The 23138-nt window shown below is 43.2% G+C and overlaps 1 protein-coding gene across 2 annotated transcripts in view; it reads right to left on the reverse strand.

The window, feature by feature from the left end:
* The window catches only part of galnt2 (UDP-N-acetyl-alpha-D-galactosamine:polypeptide N-acetylgalactosaminyltransferase 2), a 334306-nt gene that overhangs the window by 159434 nt on the left and 151734 nt on the right, over window positions 1–23138 (reverse strand). For both annotated transcript variants that reach the window (XM_060926345.1, XM_060926346.1), the window contains exon 2: window positions 1812–1899. In XM_060926345.1, the coding sequence (XP_060782328.1) occupies window positions 1812–1899 (88 nt within the window). The remainder of the gene's footprint in view (window positions 1–1811; window positions 1900–23138) is intronic.

The raw sequence follows: 23138 nt of genomic DNA on the forward strand, positions 1-23138 counted from the left end.
CCACCTTCTACCCTTCCCCGCCTCCTGCTTCTCATTAGCAAAACGACGCACTGGGAAAAGCGCTGAAATGGGGCTTTCTCCCAGGAGGCTATATTTACGTGCCGAGGGTTCATTTCGAGAAAGGCTGCAGATATAACATCCGGAAGCCTCCACGAGCCCGTTTAAAGCATCAACAAACCACCATGCCATGGGTCCTTTACAGTAAAATGGTAATCCTTGGTAAACTGTTGTGTTATAAGAGGAATAAAACACTTGGGATTGTGGTGTAACCGCAAAATAATGAGCATTGGGTTGGTAACAGTACCTCTGCTTCGTGTCAGGCTACATCACACCACCCTGATATGTTAATTACTTTCCGAGAACAGCACACCCAATCATTTTATTCCCGAATTGCATTCGGACAAATTAACACGCAGCTGCTCTGCATCGTTAAGGCTAAGTTGTGCTTATTTCCGTAGCTCATATACTGCAACTATGCTCATTGTGTAAATATTAGATATTGGCCTGAGCCTATTGAGAGCACAGTCTGAATGTGAACTACTTCCTTTCCAGTGTGTTCAGCAGGGCTAAAGCTCCACTGTCATTATCTCGGCTGTTAAATCCAATTTGCTCCGAGTCTAATCAAACCTGTAGCATGAAGTCACTCTATGACAACGGCGAAACAAAGCTGAAGACATGCAGTCATTACCGCCGCAACACCTTTCACTTTTGTTTTTCTTCTCCTCTTAGAGGGAAAGAAAAAAAAAAAAGATTGCTTTCGTTCTCCAGCATGAACCATCATTAGTCGGATTTAAACGGTGAATTTATGCACAGTGCAGACGGAAACATTTACAGCTTTAAGAGTGGGTAAATAAGGCCCCAGAGAAATGCCTTTATGGCTGGAAACGTCATTCTTGGACAAGGTATTGTCCCAATATATATTTATTTATGCCTGATTACCAAGCAACTTAAAACTGGAGTCTTTAAGAGCCTCGCTATGTTGAGACCCAGGGCAAGATGATGCTCCAGGCTAAAGGCCAATTTATGCTGACAACCCAGTCCTCGCAGATGGCGTCGCAGACAGCATCTGCGTAGCCCCCCCACCTTCGCAGACACTCTGCGCGCACCTCCCAAAAATTGTGACCACCGCAGAAGCCTCGCAGACAGCGTCGCAGACAAGAGGGCTCCGATTGGTCCACTCTACATCCGCTGTACACGCACTTCCGCTTCCCTACTTTCCTGGTTTGTTTTGTTTTCACTACCGCCATTTTTAAAAACATGAGCGAAGATGGAGCAGCACGAAGAGCGGTTGATCGAGGAAGTGAGGAAGTACGTACATCTATATGACTAAGTCATTATAAGTAACCGGAGGATAAACACTCCACTAACCACACCCACCAACTACTCCTAGCGATTTTGCGACTTCGCGCCCCCTTGCGTTGTGGCGGTGAATAAGATCGCGCACGCCTATTACTCCCCGCTCAACGATAAATTACAACTGTCTGCGAAAAGCTATCTGCGAAAGCCTTGTCGCAAGAGCATGCAGAGGCCCTAAGGCAGGGGCTGGGTTTGTGGGATGGATAATGAGCCTGGAAGTTTTACGTTCTTCAACTTCCTGAGAAAATTCATACACGGCATAAACCAGTCCAGGTTACAGGTGCGTACGGTATAACTCATCTCAGGGTTTGAGAGACCGTCCTGAGTTTCCGAGTAGGAATTCCAGGTTGAGTGGGCGTTTCTCCCCTCCCCGAGTTTCTAGTTTTAAATGAATGCAGTATTAATCCTGCAGTGTGTTTACACTGCACACTGGTGGTGTTCAGACAGACACGTACCTGGGGGGAGGGTTTCCAAACTCTGCGCTCTGCTGTCTGCATTGCTTTGTGCTTGAATTCTGCTTGAACCGAAGCCACTCCAGTCATCCTGTCAAAAAACGGAAGAATAAAAGCACGTTAGTGTTCCGACTATTTAACATTGTTGCCAGCACTCATGCACTTTACAAGATGCATAAAACGCAAACATTTTAATACTCAATTATAAAACCTATGAATCCTACAAACAAGAAGAGAAGCAGGAGGTTGTCTGATCGTCACACGGTCTAAAGCTAGTCGTCTTAAGATGATTAAAATCACACTGTACGAGGTGATCCCAAAAATAACGTGACCAAATTCAATAACAATGTGCAACATGTGCTCCGTGTCAGATTATATGAAGGTCCCCTTATGGCAGACATGTGATTTTTATAAAACAACAAACAAAACAAAAAAACAATTATAGTGTGCTTGATGTAATGAGAATATTTTTAACATCTGTTCGCATGTTTAATATTATTTATATATATATAAATCAAAAAAGCCACTGTAAAACAAGAGTACTTTTTACCCCACAAAAGGCCAGATGATGCTTTGGGATTAATCTCCTTACATTATTGATTTAAAGAATGCCACTGAAGCTCAGCTTTCATCTCGGGCACAAGCACAAAAGCTCTGCAGTGATTTGTTTGAGGCTCAGCTGGCTCGAGTCGGTGTACAGCTTTCGGACACTTTATGGACATGAACCTTGCTGCTGAGTGCCGACTGCAGTCTGCTAATGGCAAGCTGACGTGAAAGTATTACAGTCAACACACCAAAATATCTCTGACTTGTTGACCTTGACCAGCTACGAGGCCCCTAAAGGGATGTGTGAAAAGAAATGGGGGGGGGGGGGGGGGGGAAGAGAGAGAGAGAGAGAGAGAGAGAGAGAGAGACTGATAGATATAGAGATTGCGAGAGAGTGTGAGTGTGAGATAGACTGAGCAATTACAAGACAGAGAGAGCTAGATAGAAGGCGAGAAAGGGAGAGATAGCGATAAATAGACAGAGAGATAGTGCTAGATAGATAGATAGATAGATAGATAGATAGATAGATAGATAGATAGATAGATAGATAGATAGATAGATAGATAGATAGACAGACAGACAGAAATAGTAAATAGCTAAAGATAGTGATAGATGGATAGACAGACAGTAATAGATAGCTAGAGATAGTTAGATAGCTAGCTAGACAGACAGATAGATAGTAATAGCTAGATAGATAGATAGCTAGACAGACAGACAGACAGACAGACAGATAGATAGATAGTAATAGATAGCTAGAGATAGTTAGATAGCTAGAGACAGACAGACAGACAGACAGACAGACAGACAGACAGACAGACAGACAGACAGATAGATAGATAGATAGATAGATAGATAGTAATAGATAGCTAGAGATAGTTAGATAGCTAGAGACAGACAGACAGACAGACAGATAGTAATAGATAGCTAGAGATGGTGATAGACAGAGATAGCGAGAGATAGATAGCTAGACAGACAGACAGGGATGGTAATAGATAGCTAGAGATAGTGATAGATGGATAGACAGACAGGCAGACAGAGATAGTAATAGATAGCTAGAGATAGATAGACAGCTAGATATAGACAGACAGATAGAAGTAGTAATAAAAAGTGATAGATAGATAGATAGACAGACAGACAGACAGACAGACAGACAGTAATAGATAGCTAGAGACAGACAGACAGATAGTAATAGATAGCTAGAGATAGTGATAGACAGAGATAGCGAGAGATAGATAGCTAGACAGACAGACAGAGATAGTAATAGATAGCTAGAGATAGTGATAGACAGAGATAGCGAGAGATAGATAGCTAGACAGACAGACAGAGATAGTAATAGATAGCTAGAGATAGTGATAGACAGAGATAGCGAGAGATAGATAGCTAGACAGACAGACAGAGATAGTAATAGATAGCTAGAGATAGTGATAGACAGAGATAGCGAGAGATAGATAGCTAGACAGACAGACAGAGATAGTAATAGATAGCTAGAGATAGTGATAGATGGATAGACAGACAGAGATAGTAATAGATAGCTAGAGATAGATAGACAGCTAGATATAGACAGACAGATAGAGGTAGTAATAAAAAGTTATAGATAGACAGACAGACAGACAGACAGAGCGAGCTCATGCTAGATAGATAAATAAAGTTTCTGGTGTACACAAATGTATGTGGTGCATATGAGAAACTATCCAAGTGTGTTTCTGACCGGAGGATGGACGGACAGAGTGGTGCATTCAAGAACACAAAATGTCCCATTTTATATATATATATATATATATATATGAGAGAGGGAGGAAGAACAATCAATAAAATTTATTTATTTATTGAAATAGCATGAGGTTTTTGTTTTGTTTTTTTTCCTTACACTGGAGGTTTTGAAATGAAAGTGGACCTTGGTAGAGGTGATCTTAATCCTTGAGTATGAACCACTACTCCAGAAACTATCACGGATCGTCATTTTATTTTTTGATTCAGGTCGACAGGATAAGCTCATTTCGAGCAGAGCCTTGAAGCACAAAATCAGCAGGATAGTAAACTCATCCACACCTGTTCTGCGAACCAAACACAAGTCTACATCCACTGCAGCATGAAATTCAAGGTCAAAGATGATGCGATTATGTTGCTTCCAGTTGCTTGTGGTTTTATTCAGAGGAAATCTCTTCAGTGTTTTCATCTTGTTGCCATGCTTCCCTATAGAGCAGTGTTGCAAAACATAGGACCTGCGAGGCAATGTGTGAAGTATGGAAGAGAGGGGGAAGCGAGGAGGGAGGGGGTGGGGGGAGGAAACCAGTTCCTGGCTTATCGAGTCTAATAGTGGTGTTCTGGCTTTGCCTGATGCCCAGATACAGTGAATACATCAGCGAGAGGGCTTTTCTCGGCATTATGTGGTGCAATTTCCAATCACAGCAGTGTATACGTACATGCTAAATGTGCACTGGGGTGAAAAAACATGGGCGCTTCGTAAAATTCAAATTGAGGTCTCCTTGATTCTAGCTATGAAGGACTTCACACCTGCTCAGAGGAACCATACAATCCTGGGAAAGTGCGACCAGTGGACAAACAATATAATTGTGACTCTCAAACAAGCAGCACGTGTGAATTAGTCCAAAGGCTCCAGATGTTATCCCGACTATAAAGTAATTAAAGGACCTTTGGTTACACTCACTGGATGACATTTTAGGGCTGACGGTTCATTCTGATCACGCTACGACATTGGTGATAAAATCACTCATCTCAGACCCCTCACTACTCCCAGTTCTGTGAAAATGAGCCGAGCTTAACGTCACTCTGCGGCCAAGAAACGTCTGAATACAAAACACTTTATACTCTCCTCCATTGAGTGTTTTTATTCAAAAAACAAACAAACAATTGCTGAAAGATGCGTCGGTGCAGACATGGCTGAAAACATGACTCTCAAAACTCACTGATCGTACAGAAAGCATGGCAATCACCCAAACAGGCTCAAAAGATTTTGTCAGACAAAAAAAAAAAAAAACAAGAGAGTGCTTGGAGACCACAACATCCCCTGCTACAACATATTGCAAACGAAACTGCAATATGTGTATTACTGTCCTATAACAAAGCCTTCTGCCAAGTTTTGTGACATTCATCCAAAAATTGAGAGAGGAGTTGATTTCAGAAGGCGAGAACCCTTTCCAGGACAGACAGACGGACGGACGGGCTTTGCCACGACATAATCCCCCTTCGGGCCTTTCCGCCAGCGGGGGATTAAAAATAAAATAAATAAACCCCGAACGCTGCCTATGATCCATAAGAGACGGCACGTAGTTCACATCCTGAAGCTGCACTGAGTCAAAGTTCACTGTTGAAGCTCATATGAAGTGAACAGACACTACCTTTCTCACGCTGGGGGTTTCAGTCTGCACGCACGAGAGACTGCCGTGTTCTCCCTCGCGCAAGGAGGAAAACGCACCAGGGTTCCATTCAGACGGACCGGCCTCTGCACATGTTCACACACCCGGAGTAATTTTGTATTTCTGACTGAATTCCTCTCGATGAGCAAGAAAGAACCCCATCATTGTGTCATACTTTGCAATAGGGGTCGACCGATAATCGGCCTGGCCGATATATCGGGCCGATATTTTCTGCATTTTTAGGGTTATCGGTATCGGCCATAATTTCCACCGATATGCCGAAAACATGCCTTTTTGCAGCCATTTCGTTCCTAACGCGACTGTCACTGCACGTCCTTTCCTGCATTCGCCTCTCTGAGTTCAAGAACACGGTCCCGCCCACCACAACATCTGATTTGTTTGGCACAAGAGATAATAGCCAATCGACACGTGTAGCTAAACACTGTGAACTGTTTCAAGGCGGCCGTATGGGCACTCGGGCAGAAGCAGATCCCACTTCAAGGTAAGGACACGCTGCTTTTGCCGCAATAAGTCACAAACACACAAGTTGCAAAAGCACAACTTCATTATATGTTTACATTCTTCATCTACTACTCGTTAAAATTGTCCATTTGCATCTGTGAGCCAGGCAAACTTAGCTTACGGAAGGAAGCACTTGAATTAGCCTACAACCAACTAGTCTCGCTGAAACTACATGTAATGTTGTCCATAGTAAGCAGTCCCCAGCATAACGTAGGCTGCAGTCATTTTTAAATCCCCGTCTGGAAACGTTGTGAATGTGTCAGTAGTTCTACTGGAACAGTAGAATGACAGCCATACAGAGAGGTGGTCAAGGGAAGACGAAATAAAACGTAGTGTTTGTGTTCTGTAGGCTAGCGCAAGCCTACTGGCTATTTGTTATGGTGATGAGTAAACTTCATGACGTGACTCGTGCTCAGAAAGCGCATTGCACTTGTATATGTTAGGCAACTTTATAAAGCGCTATTTGAACATTTAAATAAGCCAGGTGTGACTAGTATTTATAATTCTTGCGCAAGTGATTCTCCTCGCTCGCGCTTCTGATTCGGAAAGCGATATACTCTCAAAGGAGCAGCCGCTCCTAATAGGGAGTGATAGCCTACTTTATGTTTGATTTTACTTTTTAAAAAATGCTGCAGGCAGCTCCCTACACTTGATTTGTTATTTAAAAACTACTTGAAGTTGGTAAGTCTTACTCAGTTCTTAGTGTAAAAGAATCCAGAGTGTATTTTCATTTATTTTCCACTGAAAATGGTGAGCTGTAATATAGTAGGGAGTGATTTATTTTTTTATTGGTGAATATTTATTTTATTATTATTTTATTTCTCATTTTATTCTAACTAATGTTTGACTTTATTGTACAAATGCTGCTGGCATCTCCCTGCACAAAATTTCATGTTCAATTTTATAATTAAACATACATTTCATGGATATGAAGGTCTGTGTCGGTGTGTGCTATGTTTAATTTCATGTGAATTATAATGTTTACATTTATCGGTTGCACATATCGGTTATCGGCATCCCAATTCCATAATAATCGGTATCGGTATCGGCCCTGAAAAAACATATATCGGTCGATCCCTACTTTGCAAATCCAGATTTAAAATCAGATTTTGAGACGTTTTACTGAAATGCTGCCTGTCTAACTTTTTAAAATAAAATAACTGGAAGTGGTTTGTGCAGAAATGAAGCACCATCAACGTCTTTAAAAAGCACCAGCACCATCAGCAGGGTTAAAAGTGCTTTAATAGAACTGCGCTACAAAACAGACGCTGTTTAATCCCTTTAGTGCCAAGTGCCACAGAGCGTAACGAAATGAGTTTCTTCCGTGCAGAGCCATGTGACACTCCTTCTGAAGAACAGAGTCCGAAGACACGCTCAGAACGGAAGAAATAAAACCAGACTGATGTTTTCATCCACATGCAGGACCTTATATTTATGCATATACATCAACCATAAAAAAAAAAACAGAACGCGTAGAAAAAGTGTTTGCTCGCCGACTTTATAACAAACTGTGCCACGAGTCCATTTATAATGGTTTACTGAACACATTTCACTGCAAAAGAGGGACATACATTTACAGAAGTACCGTCCCTGAAACCGCTAATAGCTGCAGCCGGGTAAAGGATAGCGAGTTGGCAAGATATGATGTGATGCATAAATGCAAAAGGCGGCTTCATCAATTTTGTGTTTTACTTCTGGTGTATTCAGTAAAGCACCTGATAAGATGCCAGGGGGCGGCACGGTGGTGTAGTGGTTAGCGCTGTCGCCTCACAGCAAGAAGGTCTGGGTTCGAGCCCCATGGCCGGCGAGAGCCTTTCTGTGCGGAGTTTGCATGTTCTCCCCGCGTCCGCGTGGGTTTCCTCCGGGTGCTCCGGTTTCCCCCACAGTCCAAAGACATGCAGGTTAGGTTAACTGGTGACTCTAAATTGACCGTAGGTGTGAATGTGAGTGTGAATGGTTGTCTGTGTCTATGTGTCAGCCCTGTGATGACCTGGCGACTTGTCCAGGGTGTACCCTGCCTTTCGCCCGTAGTCAGCTGGGATAGGCTCCAGCTTGCCTGCAACCCTGTAGAACAGGATAAAGCGGCTAGAGATAATGAGAATGAGAAGATGCCAGGGACGGTACGTACAGACTCTGAAACTAGATAGTGATGTTCTTGACCTTTACTGTGACCTTAGATTCTAGTTCTTGGCTGGACAGGAGGAGAAGCGAACGTGATCGTCTGCTGTTGCTGCCCATTCACTTTAAAATGTGTCACCTGTGCTTTGAGATGCTTTTCTGCTTACCACGGTTGTATAGAGTGGTTATTTGAGGGACCATAACCTCTCTGTTCACTCGTTCTCTTCTGACTGTATTCTGTTTCAACTCTTTTGGGGGGGGGGGGGGGGGGGGCAGGCATGGGCACTGCCAGGGGGGGAAAGGTTAGAACAATTCTAGGGGCCCAGCACTGCCATGGGGCCCTTTAAGGGGCTGATAATATGCTTTTAATGATTTTAATAAGACTTTTGAAATAACAACAATGCAATATTCCATCTGGTAAAATGAGCTAATTGAACAAGGTTGTCTATTTCTTGAGTTCTTCAACATATTGTCATTTAACCCTCCCCCTTTTGCGAAATGGTACGGTCCAGTTCTGGTAGAAGCGCGATGCGTTAAATCTGTGTGCTGATCAGTGCAACGCTACTTGCTGCTGTGTCGCGGTGCAGCAGCCAGCCAGCCAGCAGTGGAGTGCATACAGTCTATGATCGCTAAATATGAAGAGTGGCTGTCAAAAACGTAAAGAAAGGCAGCTGAAAGCTGAGAGGGACCGGAGAGGCAGGCAACTGGTCACTCAGTTTTTCCCAAAGAAAGGTAGCTATCGCTCACACGTGTGTTCAAAATATTAGCGAATGGTAAATGAACAGTATGAACGTGGTTGGATTAGCCTATCAAGGGAACACTTTTACAGTTTGTACAGTGACATTTTTTTCCATTTTAATACTGAACCGACTTGTGTGATAAACAAGATGAAATATTACGTTATGCTGGTGCTAATAACTAGTGCTAATAACCAGTTTCATAACTAATGGGGTGCCCTAAATATGCACAGATTCAGCCTCAGGGGGACCTCCGCCCTACCAAACCACTGAACCCCCCTTTGGAGGAGGAGCTAAGCAGCAATACAACCCATACATGCTTTAGGATTGAAGTTTTTAATGAGCGAGCGCCATATACAGTTTGCTAGATTAAAATGTTGCTAATAACGGACACCAGTCAAGTGTTTGACATGGTTACGTGTGTGGAATGACCAGTTTTCATCTAGTCCCTGGTAGGTTAATACATAAAATGTAATAAAGTCACAAACTCAAGGTCCATGGGCTATCAAAAGTCAAATAATGACAATAGTGCAATTGTGACGAGGGTGGGCAAAGTTGGGGGGCCCAAAATTCTAATCTTTCATGGGGCCCAAAATTTCTGGCGGTGCCCCTGGGGGCAGGAACCCAGTCATCAGCATTTCCCCGGAGTTTACCGGCTTATCTGTTTGTTCAGGTCCGAGTGCTCTGTAATAGGAGTCACGGGGAGGGGTGCAGCAAGTGACCATCCTCTTTTGCCCCAAAGTCATCACATTTATTTTAGAACAATAACTGCAACAGTTTTTACAACCGACCTCTATTTTCCCCCCAACAGACCAATTATTTTACAATAATTTGTTTTGCAGTCGAACATTTCTTTGACGAATCTTTTTAACAAAAGTATTTAGAGATGAAAATGGCATACGAACCATTTATAGTTCTAATTGCACTCGTTGTTCGTCGTTCTGGATAAGAGCGTCTGCTAAACGCCATGTTTATTTGATTTATCTGTTTAGATTTGTAATTCTAATTAGAACGTCGGAGAGCTTATTTCTTCTTTCTGTGATTTGTCGTCACTCACCTCTCCACTGCCCATCACTACTCTGATTTATGTACTGAGTGAAGAACTACAGTAGTAGACTGTTCGTCTGAAATAACGTAAAAAAAACAGGAAAATTGGAGACAGCAGACCTCGCCCCCGCAGCGTAACGATGATTTCCTCTTGGCTAGAAGGGAGGGGTCATTCAGATTATGTTCATGCACTATTTTCTTATTTGTTTCTTCCATTACTCCAATTGAATATCATTTTTGTAGGATTACGATACATTGCTTTATCAATTTTCAAGAGCATCATTAAAGACGGGCAGTGCGGCGCTAGTATTATTAAAATCATGGTTCATTCTTTTCTCATAAAGCATAATTGTTCGGAAAATAATGTGTGTGTGAAAGTACTCGCTTTTTTTTTCTCTTCGCACCACAGCATAATTAACTGAATGGGTTCTTATGATCATGATACATCAGCCCAACAAATTTCATGTCAATCTGTCCAGTCGTTGCTGAGTTATGAGCGAAAATCTGGGGTGGGACAAACAAACACACGCACACACAGGTATCACAATACCTCACCGTCCCACTAGGGGGCGAGGTAATAAGTAATTTTCTATGGCTAGCTAACTTGAAGGTGCTTACAAAGTGATATGTTGGAATATGATCTCACTATGAATATTTGTAACATAACGTTGGCTAACAATATATAGTGTGTAAAGAAATCACTCATATTCTTTAAAAAAAAAAAAAAAGTCGTATGTCCGCCATCTTTTGCTGCTTGGGGGGTTCTGACATTGCTAACTATTGTTTGAATCGAATCGTTTTAATTGTTTTTGAGCGCACGTGAGGAGAGCGAAGCAGACAGGGAACTGGCAGCTTGAGCAGGGATGTTTCTGCATGGTCCTAGTGTCTGCATTTTTTTTTTTTTTTTTGGTTGGACCTTAAAATGTGTGTTTGTGAGGGGGACGCCTCCCAATATAACGGTAGGGGAAACACTGGTTGTGTTTGAACATCCCAGGAGATGAGCCATTTCTGAAACAATCAAACAAACCAGCCTGTCAGACACCAACAACAATCTGAGATCACATTATTTTTTTCCCCCCATTTTAGGGTTTAAGTACAAATCACATCGATAACATCTACATGATTGAATGCCTCGCACTGCTGCTACCTGACTGGCTGATCGGATAATTCCTCAAATGAGCAGATGTATGGGTGTTCCTAAGGAAAAGATCTAAACCAAACTGAAAAGCCTCTGAAAAAGTAATAATTACCAGCCCCGAGGTTTACCAGAGCCACGCTGGACCCGAGCACGTTAACGAGTTCTTCACTGAAGGCACTGTGATGAGGTGGGTCTGTTTCTGGAAACACTGTGTACCGCACGGAGCAGTTTACAGTCACTTAAGCTCCCAAGCTTTGCTCAACCTGAAGACAAGCGATTGCAGGATAAAAGCCTACCACAAACGGTACCTGTCAAAAGTTTGTACACCCCTACTCATTCATAGCTTTGTGTGTATTTGGACTATTTTCTACATTGTAGAACAATACTGAGGACATCAAAACTATGAAATAACATCTGGAACACACACACACACCGCTGACAGTGGCTCTGCGAATTTTCCCATTCCCCACGGTAAGCCGGTACTATCGGCTTTGGTGACGTCATACGGAATTCCCTCAGAAACTCCCATAATAAAGCAGTACACGTGAATTTGACCAATCAGAGCCGTAGAGGACTGCACATAGACAACATTTGGATATTATAATTAGCAGGAAACCCCAGAAGTCATGCGTAGGGAAGGTTTATTATAGCAGGGATAGACTGCTATAATATTATTATTAGTATTATAATATAATATGACTGATGCTTGTGAAACCTACCTACTTCAGAATTATACAAAAATAATTCCATATTTAGAAAGGATAGGTTTCAAGGACTCGGTAAATGTATACTTTTCTACCTCTAAAATAATTTATGGAGATAGAAACATTTAACTGAATGTACCTATTAAATTAGTGATTTTCACAAAAAGTATTCCGTCAAAACGTGACTGAAAAAAATTGAAGTATTCCGTAAGGAATGATTTTATATATATATATATATATATATATATATATATATATATATATATATACACACACACACACACATACATACACACACACACACACACACGTACGTTATTTACCAGCTGGGAGGCCCATATCGTATTTCACCATACGGACCGACCTTAAGCTGGTAAATAACATTTTTTTTTTCTTTACAAATTCTAACAGAAAACGAGAGCACCCAAAAGGGAAAACCGAGCTGAGCCTCCATTTTGAATCCTCATTCACGGCTGTAATGCAAATGGCTTCCTCCTCGGTATACAAGTGCACTTCCATGGCAGGAAAAAAAAACTACATTTTGCCGCCTATGTAGTCCCCTATTTATACAAAATTGAGTCATTCAGGATTCGGCCATGTTTTTGCTCGGCGTTAGCAAGTTAGAGGTTTTTAGCTTTCTCCTGAAAAGTTTTCTTTTATTTCTTCTTCCTCAGGGTAGTAAAACTCACTTTCGCTGTGAACACTGTCGTTATCGCTGTCCATGCTGTAAAATTAATGCTATTCTCCTGAGAAATGCTGGCAAACATTTATAAGATTTTTGATAATCTTATAAATAAATCTTATAAAAAAAAAAAGATAAATGTTGACAAAAAAATTATACTGTTTGTTGTTGTTGTGAATGAGTGAGTCGCCAGAGGTCTGTAACCGGGGTCCGTACCATAGGATACGGACCCACTCGCCAGCCAATCAGAGCGCAGGATTTGATGGAAACCGCACCGCGAAAAAAAAAAATGGAATTATGTGGTAAACAAAACAGTGTTAATTTTTGATATTTTAGATTCTTCAAAAGTAGCCAGCGTTTACCTTGACACTTTACACCCTGTTGGCATCACCTTAACCAGCTTCATGAGGTTGTCACCTGGAATGCTTTTCAATTAACAGATGTGCCTCGTCAAAAGTTAATTAGTGCAATTTCTTGCCTTCTAAATGCGTCTGAGCTCAAACAGTCAATAATAAAAATACAGTAAATAGCCCTATTCAACAACTGTAGTATTATATTACATTACTGGCATTTAACAGACGCTTTTATCCAGAGCAACATACAACAAACCCAGAGTATCCTGGGGAGCAGTTGGGGTTAGGTGCCTTGCTCAATGGCACTTCAATCATTCTTGCTGGTTCAGGGATTTGAACCAGCAACTTTTGGGTCCCAAAGCTGCTTCTCTAACCGTTAGACCATGGCTTTCCCCATATTCCAGATCATGTCAAGAACCACTCAAGTAAGGAAAGAGAAACAACACCCATCATAACTAAGACATGAAGTGACTTAATTAATGAAGACAAAGAAACGCCATTGAATTCGAAGGCATCCAAACTTTTGATTGGCGTGTTCATCAGTAACACACGCTAATTAAGCCACATACTAAACGCTCTTACCATTACCTTGCTTGTACCTTTGTGTATCGTACAGAAGGCTGTGGGATTTGGAAGTGTGCGCTATAGTTACAGCGCTGAGATACGTCACACCACCGTAAAGTGTGTTCTACTGTATTTAACCATAACCTCAATACCAAACGAACATTTTGCTTTACAAGTGGAGTCTATAAGAAGTAGGGATGGTTTCCAGTGTTAAAAGTAGACGGCCTTTCGATTTCATAAAGCCGGTGAAATTTAGTTCCCTCTACAATTTGGTCATTGTGATGTACGTTTATTTCTGTAATATCTTTTAAAAAAAAAAAAAAAAGGCCATTCTGTAGCTGGGAAGTTATTTAATTTGAGGGGATTCCCGAGCAAATAAATGTGCAGGACATCGCTCGCTTCACGCAGTCAAGCAGACAAGGAAGTCCGGTGTGCGCATGCGCAGGTTTACCTTTGGGCATCGTCGTTGTCTTCTTTTGGGTTTTACAGCAGCTGGCATCCACAGTGTTGCATTACTGCCATCTACAGGTTTACCTTTGACCGTGCACGCTTAATTACATCCTTCGGTCTCTAAATGAACAGCTGATCACCAGTATTTATTAGTTTGGTCCTGCGTTTCCTTTCCTTCACAACATGACATCTTTTCTTCTCGCTTTCCGTTACTATAGTCGGTCTTTCACGTTTCATTTGCACACTCACGTGCTCCATTTTTCTCTCCTGTTTTAAATTTGCATCCCTCAATGCCTTGCGCGAACAGGCTCAGCTCTTATCTAACTGATCGCTGTCAGTATGTTGATATAAATGGTGATATTTCTAGACGTACCGAGGTAAAGTTTGGTGTTCCACAAGGTTCTGTCTTGGGTCCACTGCTTTTTTCTCTATATATGTTACCTCTGGGCGATATTATTCGTAAACATTGTATTAGTTTCCACTGTTATGCTGATGACACACAGTTGTATGTTTCTGCAAAACCTGATGAGAGACACCAGCTTAGTAGAATTGAGGAATGTGTGAAGGACATTAGACACTGGATGCTTATTAACTTCCTTCTGCTTAACTCTGACAAGACTGAAGTACTTGTACTAGGACCTCATGCAGCTAGAAGTAAGTTTTCTGATTACACAGTAACTCTGGATGGCCTTTCTGTTTCTTCATGTGCAGCAGTAAAAGACCTCGGAGTGATTATTGACCCCAGTCTTTCATTCGAAACTCACATTGATAACATAACCCGGATAGTTTTCTTTCATCTCCGAAATATTGCTCAGATAAGAAATTTAATGTCACTACATGATGCGGAAAAACTAGTCCATGCTTTCGTTACCTCCAGGTTGGATTATTGTAATGCCTTACTGTCTGGATGTTCCAATAAGTGCATAAACAAGCTCCAGTTAGTTCAAAATGCAGCAACAAGAGTCCTTACTAGAACTAGAAAATATGACCACATCACCCGTCTTATCCACACTGCACTGGCTCCCAATCAAATTTCGTATTGATTATAAAGTACTACGATTGACCTTTAAAGCACTAAATGGTCTCGCACCACAGTACCTGAGCGAACTTCTATGACCCGCTACGCCTACTTGGATCAAAAGGTGCAGGCTATCTGCTGGTACCTCGTATAGTGAAGGCTACATCAGGGGGCGGAGCCTTTTCTTACAAAGCCCCACAGTTATGGAACAGCCTCCCAAGTAGTGTTCGGGAATCAGACACAGTCTCAGTGTTTAAGTCTAGACTGAAAACATATCTGTTTAGTCAAGCCTTTTGTTAATGGTGTTTATGAGGTAAAGGAGTAGGTCTGGAGGGTCCTCAGACAGAGTGTTTTGGTAAACTGGGGTGTATGGATGCTGTCAGTCCCCACTCGCTTGCTCACTCGAGTTTGTTGATGGTGTAGTGGCTGCTGCTTTATGTCCCGGGGCTCCCTCATGCCTGTGTTACCTTCTGGCTCTCCCCTTTTAGTTATGCTGTCATAGTTAGTTGCCGGAGTCCCTGCTTGTACTCAGTGCAATATGTATACTGTTCCTACTTATTCAGGTGACATTGGGCATACCTAACAACCTGTGTTTTCTCTCCCCCCCAAAAAAAAAATCTGTCCCTCTGAGTTACATGTCGGCCCTGGGATCGAGATGCTGACCTCTTCTGCTCCTCGGACCTGCCTGATCCATCCTGGTGCCCTGTGTCTGGTTGGAATCTCATCGCATCGCTCCTGTGGAGGACGGCCCCATGTGGACAGTTGAAAGTCACACTTGGAGGACGCTCTGGACTCTTACAGTAATGCTTTTATGGCTGAGGACTACAGTTGACTTGCTAACTTTAGGACTGCAGTTGACTTGCTAACTTTAGGACTGCAGTTGTCATGAACAGTTTTGCACTCAAGTTTCCATAAATGAAGAGTTATAACATCAACGAAACTGTCATGTTAAAACTGTTAATGTTATAGTCAGGCTGTCTGTTGTTGCCCAAATGAGGATGGGTTCCCTTTTGAGTCTGGTTCCTCTCGAGGTTTCTTCCTCATGTGGTCTGAGGGAGTTTTTCCTTGCCACCGTCGCCACAGGCTTGCTCATTGGGGATAGATTAGGGATAAAATTAGCTCATGTTTTAAGTCGTTCAAATTGTGTAAAGCTGCTTTGCGACAATGTTTATTGTTAAAAGCGGCATACAAATAAACTTAACTTGACTTGAAGCCCACCGCGTGATGCATGACATTAGTATCTTGAATTGGATCATGGTGAAGCAGGAAAAAACAGCAGAGAATTGAGGGCCATGTGGCTCTAAATTCATTAATTGTTCTCTTAAAAACAAAAAACCTAATAAAATTGGAAGTCTGTGATTTTAATTCAGTAGCTTTCGGTCCACTAAACAAAAATTATTGGGTGTCGGGGGGGGTTCTTTTTATGACCGAAACCTGAAAAATCTGAAAGGCGGTCTACCTTTAAATCTATTGGGTAATTATACGTATAAAACATTACCCTATTGGACATTAAAATGCGGCTGTCTGAAACACCCAGGTTAGTGAATTGTCCGTCCTGATTCAGCTTTCAGGACCGTGCCGAGAACTGCAGACTTGTAAATACCTGAAGAAATGGCTCTTAGATAATGAAAAACTTTCTGCTCGATATTTAATGGAAACAATGCAGCCATCATAAATCCTTAATGGCTTCAATACTCTCTGTGAACCAGATAACAAAGCACAAAATCTACCAGTGATTGAGAAAGGCATGATTAATTGCCAGCTCTGCAGAGGAGGACAGTCTGTAAGCCCAAGTGTTTTTTTTAAATCGTCTCCAGATTTTACAGGAAGAAGTTTGGACTACAAAGGCTCGAAGAACACTGAGCACCAGCCAGTGATGATGTAGGCCTCAGTTATACAAAGCCCAAATAAATAAATCAATCAATAAATAAATAAAAATTCAAACCGGCGGCACGGTGGTGTAGTGGTTAGCGCTGTCGCCTCACAGCAAGAAGGTCCGGGTTCGAGCCCCGTGGCCGGCGAGGGCCTTTCTGTGCGGAGTTTGCATGTTCTCCCCGTGTCTGCGTGGGTTTCCTCCGGGTGCTCCGGTTTCCCCCACAGTCCAAAGACATGCAGGTTAGGTTAACTGGTGACTCTAAATTGACCGTAGGTGTGAATGTGAGTGTGAATGGTTGTCTGTGTCTATGTGTCAGCCCTGTGATGACCTGGCGACTTGTCCAGGGTGTACCCCGCCTTTTGCCCGTAGTCAGCTGGGATAGGCTCCAGCTCGCCTGCGACCCTGTAGAGCAGGATAAAGCGGCTAGAGATAATGAGATGAGATGAAAATTCAAACCAAACCCCCCCGAGCATGACACTGTTTCTGGAACAGTTCATCTTTATGAAACTGACTCTCGACAGAAAGAACAACAGACAGGCCAAGATCCACAACGAAAACCTCAAACAGCTTTGAAAGATGATCAAATTTTCCCAGGACTACACTCTCATTATGTTGACTCGCAACATATCGTGATAGTCAGAGGGTCTTCATTACCAACGCAGATGCACGAAGGAGAAAATCAAGCCGCAAACTCTTCGTCCAAAGCTCTGTAAAATACAGAAAGAGGAAAAAAAAAAAAAACAGCATTCCACATGGCTGAGGGCCATTTCATCTTCTGGAAGAGTAGCTGACTTGCTGTAGAACCTTCTGGCGTTGGGACAGACATGCCTCTTTTTAATGAACCCAGTTGGATTGTGGGAAATTGTAGAGGCTAGCACTTAGGGCTGATTTATGGGGAAGCGTAACAGATTTGTACGCCTTGAAAACCATAACCACACATGGCGTGAAACTGCAGTGCTGTGCATCAAGTGAACACAGACACTTCTACTAGCCATCATTAAACCATTATTAGAACCCGGGGGGGGGACGAACTCCTGGAGAGGGATTGAGAAAATGCCAAGCAAAAAAATTAAAATAAATTAAAACCCTAAAGCCACACTGCAGTCTAATTCTGCCATAAATTACCCTCAAATGCAGTACAAACAATAAAATGCTGTTTTAGGGCTTTAGGCCTTCCTCTGCTGCTTCTTTCAGTTCTCTCCTCCTTGTTTTTTTATTTTTTTTGGTACATTCTGCTTTGGTAACGCAACACTGCCAGCATATCTACACGTAATGGACATAAATGGATACTTTCGAGAGACAGACACCAATGCACGTTCATCTAGTTTGGATGGACTGGTTTCAAAAGTGCAAGAGTCACACGATGCGTCCCGACCGACAAGTTAGCACCACACGTCTCGCCTGAGGTGGACCTCATCATAGCACACAGTCGTACTCTGTAATAGTCCTAGGCACCTTTCCCCCCCCCATAAAAACTTTGTTATAGATTTCTATTTTATGACTTCTACATTAGGGCGGCACGGTGGTGTAGTGGTTAGCGCTGTCCGGGTTCGAGCCCCGTGGCCGGCGAGGGCCTTTCTGTGTGGAGTTTGCATGTTCTCCCCGTGTCCGCGTGGGTTTCCTCCGGGTGCTCCGGTTTCCCCCACAGTCCAAAGACATGCAGGTTAGGTTAACTGGTGACTCTAAATTGACCGGAGGTGTGAATGTGAGTGTGAATGGTTGTCTGTGTCTATTGCTGCTTTTCCACTACCAACGCGGCTGAGCCGTGCGGTGCTGAGTTGGGCTGAGTCGAGCTGAGCAGGGCTGTTGGAGTTGCATTTCGACTACAACCGCGCTGAACCGTGCTGGCTGGAAGTGGGTGGACACATTGGGTGGAGTTAGCGAAAGTGGGTGGACGTCACGTGATGTCGTTAGGCGGCGCAAACAGTGACATCAGTGATCTTTTAAGCGGATAATAAACAATAAACATGGAGTCGTTAGTGTTGCTGGTCTTGGTGCTGTGGCTTGTTGTCACCGACAACGCCAACAGATACTGGCAAGAGCGTATAGATGAGGCGAGGCGCATAAGGCTTCAGAAATTCTCGTAATTCGTAATTCTTCTTCTTCCGGGTTTACGGTGTTTACAGATCCCAGCGTGCTCGCGGGGCGTGTGTGGGCATGTGAGGACACTCCTCCTCACCAATCAGTGCACAGGGGAGTGTCTGCTCACGCCCCCAGCCTCACTCGGCTCGGCTCGCTTCAGCCCCACTCCAAAACCGTGTGAGTTTTGGGTGCTAAGCAGGGCTGAAGCAAGCTGAGTTGCGCCGCTCTGAGGTAGTCGAAACGCGAGCCGTGTCGGGCTGAAGCGAGCTGAAAAAGGGTAGTGGAAAAGGGCCATATGTGTCAGCCCTGTGATGACCTGGCGACTTGTCCAGGGTGTACCCCGCCTTTCGCCCGTAGTCAGCTTGGATAGGCTCCAGCTTGCCTGCGACCCTGTAGAACAGGATAAAGCGGCTACAGATAATGAGATGAGATGAGATGAAGAAGCGAGTGTGACAGTCAAAGTGTCCAGAAGAACTGTGACTGGTTCTGTAAGATGCTCAGTAAGGGCCTGGTCCCACAACACCTACAATTATGACCATACCTCTGCCTGAATTTAGCTCCAGTCTGGAGCAATCACACCACAACTATAATATCGGTTGGTCCTGACACTCGGGTAAATAAATGCATGCAACTTGGGAAAAACTTCCATGACTATTCCCAAGTAGTAGCATATTATTCCGGGTCATACTGTACATACTCCGCCGGTTGACCAAATACAGACAGGTCACAGACTACGGAAATATAATTTTAAAAAAAGGATACAAAATACAGAGCGGTTACGGATTTTAATACAGATTCATCACGGATGCGAATAATTTGCGGATCGGTCGCGGATGTTTCAGCGTATTACAGATTGGTTCCCGATTTCATACGGATGATGCGTCACGGATAAGAAGTCTAAAACAATGTTTGGACTGCTAAAATTCATAATTAAAATGTACATCTTACCTGTATTTATATATGTTTATTAATTGACTATTTATATTTCACATATCCGTGAATAAAAGATCCGTGCTTTATATTATATTTTTTTATTTTCCGTGAACCTGTATTCTGTGACTTCATGATGTAACAAGGATATACAAAGATACCCGGGGGAAAAAAATGGCACGTGCTCAGACGTCGTCACATGTAAACAATTACCTGATTGGTCGGATGTTTTATTGGATCAATCGCTCCTGAAGCAATCTCACTGATCCGGATAAACCCAGGCCTGGGCTATAGGTATCGCTATAGGTCTGGTGTGAGCACCAACCACATAAACTGCAGGGGACGGATTTATTTACAGCCATCGTTATCCCATTTCCACTTCACTGGAAATGGGATCTGGAAATTGCTTAGGTTTAGTGCACATGTTGTAGTAGGAGTTAGACAAGGGTCATTTCTCGCCCAGTTTTCAAGATATCTGGATGAAACTTGGTGTGCATATAGGTAGTGACCATCTGTGATCTCCATATCACGCATTACAGCATTTCATGACATCATAAAATTTTCAGGAACGGCTATGAATGGGACCGCCTGGTACAGTACCAGGACAAGCTCGACAAAACTCTTTCGCGCCATCTTCCATAGCCCTTATACCTTAATACTTTTTTGCACTCATTTGACCTCTGACATGTACACAAAACATGTATTAGTGTACCGGTAGCTTGGTATGAGAAAACAAAATATTCAAAAGTATCTATGAATAAAGGTAAAATACTGTTGCTGTCTTCAAAAGGGATATAATATCAGTATAATTTTTTTCCATGATTCAACAGTACCTATACAATTTACCAATATATATGTATTCAACTATAACAGCGACCGTCTTCATTGTTGTCCCCCTCACGGACGCGCAATCTGTCGCTGTTGTTGTTGGAGTCACGCTGGCCGCCGGTTTTGCCGAGATACGATAAAATAGCCCTTGTTTTCTTGGCGTTTTTGTCGGACTCTTGCCCTGAAGAAACAATCCTCTTCTTGGGAGCCATGTTTGTTGTGCCGCATTGAATTCTGGGAGATGCGTGGCGGAAACTGCCGAGGTAGTTGTCGGGTCCTCCTGGCGGGTATTAAAAGTGACGAAATCTCATCTCATCATCTCTATCCGCTTTATCCTTCTACAGGGTCGCAGGCGAGCTGGAGCCTATCCCAGCTGACTACGGGTGAAAGGCGGGGTACACCCTGGACAAGTCGCCAGGTCATCACAGGGCTGACACATAGACACAGACAACCATTCACACTCACATTCACACCTACGGTCAATTTAGAGTCACCAGTTAACCTAACCTGCATGTCTTTGGACTGTGGGGGAAACCGGAGCACCCGGAGGAAACCCACGCGGACACGGGGAGAACATGCAAACTCCGCACAGAAAGGCCGTCGCCGGCCACGGGGCTCGAACCCGGACCTTCTTGCTGTGAGGCGACAGCGCTAACCACTACACCACCGTGCCACCAGTGACGAAATCTTACATCGGAAAATGGCAACTGCCCTTATTTGGTTGTCGTCGCCTTTCGTCAGTATTACGTAAATATTGCTCAACTTTGACCTGGAAAACACAGTCAGGTTCGCGCGCCGCCAGTTTGCTAAATTGAGAACCACTGAATCCCGAGCCTGATTTTTTTCATTCTGCAAAATTGAAGGTTGTTTAATTTTTCTTCTGCAATCTTGAAACTCATTCTGCAAAATGCAGACGGGTATTTCGAACACTGTATATGATCCATCTCCTCTCTAGTAAGGGAAACGACCCTAAAAGGGACGTCTCATCTCATCTCATTATCTCTAGCCGCTTTATCCTGTTCTACAGGGTCGCAGGCAAGCTGGAGCCTATCCCAGCTGACTACGGGCGAAAGGCGGGGTACACCCTGGACAAGTCGCCAGGTCATCACAGGGCTGACACATAGACACAGACAACCATTCACACTCACACTCACGGTCAATTTAGAGTCACCAGTTAACCTAACCTGCATGTCTTTGGACTGTGGGGGAAACCGGAGCACCCGGAGGAAACCCACGCAGACACGGGGAGAACATGCAAACTCCACACAGAAAGGCCCTCGCCGGCCACGGGGCTCGAACCCAGGACCTTCTTGCTGTGAGGCGACAGCGCTAACCACTACACCACCGTGCCGCCCCCTAAAAGGGACGTAATTCAGAGAACCATTCACCGGTGTGACCAGCAAAAAACATCTGCATTTTAAATGAGCTTTGAGAGTCTTGCAGTGTGGTGATTCTCTCTCTCTCTCTCTCACACACACACACACACACACACACACTATGTGAGGAGAAAAGACAAAAGCCAAGAATAGCACAGGAGCATCATCATGTCTTCAGACACTAGGACTCCGAGATCTCTCCACCGTTACTGTGAACACCATTCAGCATTCAAGAACAGCAAATCATCTAAAATTTCTGCTGTCCAAATATTACATTTTTACTCGTCGACCAGCAATTCAGAGAAGCGGTTGTTGACTTTTTGATCTTTGCCATAGTTAAAGCAAAAACTGATTTGGAACATTATTATTTTTAAGCTGTTATATTACTGATAAAAAGCAGTGAAGAACTTCAAATTTTATTAACAGGCAATTCCAGGCGACAAATTACATTTTCCGCTTCAGTGCTTTTTTAGACTACGCTTAATGAAAATAAATAAAATGTGCAATAACTGGAGCACGTCATTAAGCGACGCTGCACGAGTAAGAGTGGGGTTATGCTGAATCTTGCCTGTGCTCATAATCAGCGGAACAGCAGGATTACGAATGTCGTGCTACTTTACATTACAGTTTCATAAAGAAGAAATTAATCTTGAGTAACTGACAGTTCAGACACGACGTGGCCAAATAATTTCTTCATTTTTGCTCCGTGAACAGAAACCGGTCCCAAAGAAGCCGCAAAAAAAAACCCAGCTTCCTTTCTTCCTTTTCATCTTCATCTGACAAGCGTTCAGATTTTAAACCAGAAGCTATTAGTCATGAAAATTTAATCATTTGCCGCGATCCCTGACAATGTTGCTAAACCTCACGGCCAATTTATGCTGACAACGCAGTCCTCGCAGATGGCGTCTGTGTAGCCCCCCCTGCCTTCGCAGACGCTCTGCGCGCACCTCCCAAAAATTGTGACCACCGCAGAAGCCTCGCA

This window comes from Neoarius graeffei, chromosome 7 (genome assembly GCF_027579695.1).
Source record: "Neoarius graeffei isolate fNeoGra1 chromosome 7, fNeoGra1.pri, whole genome shotgun sequence".
Lineage (NCBI taxonomy): Eukaryota > Metazoa > Chordata > Actinopteri > Siluriformes > Ariidae > Neoarius > Neoarius graeffei.